General features: G+C 48.4%; 1 protein-coding gene across 1 annotated transcript in view; it reads left to right on the top strand.

The window, feature by feature from the left end:
* LOC147471377 (uncharacterized) overlaps nt 1-1,054 on the top strand; it is a 7,493-nt gene extending 6,439 nt beyond the window's left edge. Inside the window, exons 6-7 of the mRNA XM_086540262.1 lie at nt 143-307; nt 899-1,054. Coding sequence (XP_086396388.1) covers nt 143-307; nt 899-1,054 — 321 coding nt within the window. The remainder of the gene's footprint in view (nt 1-142; nt 308-898) is intronic.
* Nucleotides 1,055-2,500: the final 1,446 nt, after the last annotated feature.

Below are 2,500 nucleotides of genomic sequence, written 5' to 3'. Positions count from 1 at the left end.
CGAGGAAGTCTCCTAGGACTTGATGAGATGCAAAAGTGCAAGCTCACCTTTATGTCAAGTGGGAAATGATGAGGTAGAAGATCCTATCACAATCCGGGGTTGGCCAGGAAATGGTCATGTATGTTCGCTGTAATATCCTCAGAGAGAACATGGCATCTGCATCATTAGGCTCAACCGCATTTTCTCTAATGAGGGCATGCCTGCCTGGAAGCAATTCCTCTTTGCATGCCTTCAACTCTGCAAACCGAAGCTACTTGTTCTAGCAGAGAACTCGAGTGCCAGTCTCGAGAGCCTCTCCCAAAAGAGCGTGGTTCTCAGGGGTGTTCTCTGTCTATGGAAGTGTCTTCTTCACAAACTGATTCTCTGATTGACCTCTTTAATCTCATCATTGTAGTACCTGGCATCTTTAAAGCACCTTGAATACAGACAAGTTTAGGGGATGGTCTGAGAGGCTGCCTTATCTATGAGATTTACCAGTCTGGCCTCAAATATATCCGCATTATCATTGAGTGAGAAGTCACAGGTTCTGAGGCACCAGACCAGGGTTTCCTGGAAAGCTTTCCAGTTGGCCCTGTCAACCTTCCATAGTGATCGGTTGTGGCAGTGCTGTCCACAGACCAACTAATTCTCTCGACCAGAGCCGCAGCGGCAAAGGTAAGGTCAAGGACCTCCCTGCCAACATGCATAGGCTCTTGGCTGTTGAGAAGAGCAATATCAGGGCAGAACTCAAGTATTGTGGCTATGGGTAGCCTGCCATGTCATAACTCTGGGTGGAAGCCAAGCTGGGGTGGTAGGCAATGAAGTTGCCCCTATGAAGATAGGCTCATGTGCTAAGAGTAGCACAGACTTGGCTAATATCTAAGCTCCTACATCTTGGCCTGTTGTACACATTGTACAGCATGAGGGGACCCCTGGCCAAGTAGATCTCAATGGCAAGGAATTTGACGCCTTTTCAACACTGCACAGGATCAGTAATGAAGGAGCAAGGGATAGCCATCTTCACAAGAGTAATCAAACCTCTGAGCCTTGTGTACTCAGCAACACAAAGGGATGATAGCCTGAGAAGTTAACAGTATCCCCTGTTTAATTTTCCTGGAGCATGACAACATCAACATTCCGAACTTGCTCGATTGCGTGGAGTAGGGCATTCTTTGTGGAAAAGCCATTGATATTCCATTGCAGTATGCTTAGATTAGGAACCATTGTGCTAATCTGAGTCTATTAAGAGAGTCGGGAAGCTTCCGCCACCTTGGGATAAGCGGTGATAACCTCAAATTCATACATCAAAGAAAAGCCAAGAAACACCATCTTAGTTTTCTTATTGTTGGGAGTCAGAGCCAACAAGCTCACCTTCTGCCCATCCAGGAGCTTGTCTGTCTCCTGGAGGAAGGTGAGTGTGGCTTGATCCCTTGGTATGATTAATATGCCTTTATCTCTGGTAATTCTAATTGTCAGACAGCACTGTCTCTGGGTTTCCAGAACCCATACCATCTAGTAGGCATTATCGAATCCGTCCAGGGAACGCTAAACTGTGGGAGCCAACTTGGGGCTGCAGACTCACCCTCCGAGGCTGCTTGTTGCCATTTCTCCGAACTGACACCAGAGTTTTGGTAGTGGGGCCAGCAGAGTTGGAGGGTCCTACCTGGCTTCCAGTCTTAGATTGACTCGTCGTCTGAACCGACGCCAGAGACTTGTCTGAGCCAAGGGCTGATTTAGAGGGCCCAGCTCGAGGTTTTTTGGCAGGTTTTCTCTGAACCGACACCAGAGCCTTGGTTAACTTAATGCAAGGGTCATCAATGAGTGTGTCAGTCAGTTTTTTTTCTATTAAAAATACCCGGTTCAATTCATCCTACAATGCCCCCACCCACCACAGAGTCCAACAAGGGAAGCTGTGAACTGAGGCTGTGCTCAGAAGCCATACGGGTGGTGAGAGGATATACACACTCACAAAACCATGTGATTGCCTAACCTAGTTCTAAGACCTAACTGAGTCGAGATCAGGCCTCCCGTCTTACACGTGGACAAGTGTGAGTCCCGCTAGGGGGAGGACCAAGGGGGGTGCGACCCCACCTATTAGATCAGCACCTAGGAACACTTGGTCATCCCTCCTCAGAGAATCCGCCGCTGAAAGGCTACCTCAACGGGAGGGAGAGACTGGCCAGATCCAGAGTGGGCTCGTCCAAGGAAATGTGTGGTGTGTGTGTCTGTAGCTCTGAATGTAAACACCAGGCGCAGAGGAACTGTGATGTTCTGAACTAGTTTGGCTACTTAATCCTAGCCATAGCCCACATACATATACGAAAACACCTGTAAGTGGCGCAAGGTCAAGTAAATAATACCGGGTAGTTTGGGAGTGGTAGAACTTAGTCGCAGTGACCATCAAAATTATATACCCTGGCCATACCCTCCCATCGAACTCGGTCTCGTCGTTTGCACATGCGCAGTAGTGTGGGAGTGACGACACACCGACGTCATCAAGCCTATACCTCGCTGTCCTTTC

The sequence above is a fragment of the Penaeus japonicus genome, unplaced genomic scaffold (genome assembly GCF_977035675.1).
Source record: "Penaeus japonicus unplaced genomic scaffold, GWHDUDI00000001_assembly GWHDUDI00000009, whole genome shotgun sequence".
Taxonomy (NCBI): domain Eukaryota; kingdom Metazoa; phylum Arthropoda; class Malacostraca; order Decapoda; family Penaeidae; genus Penaeus; species Penaeus japonicus.
Note: the sequence above shows the minus strand (reverse complement) of the source record. Positions and strands in the feature narration are given on the sequence as shown.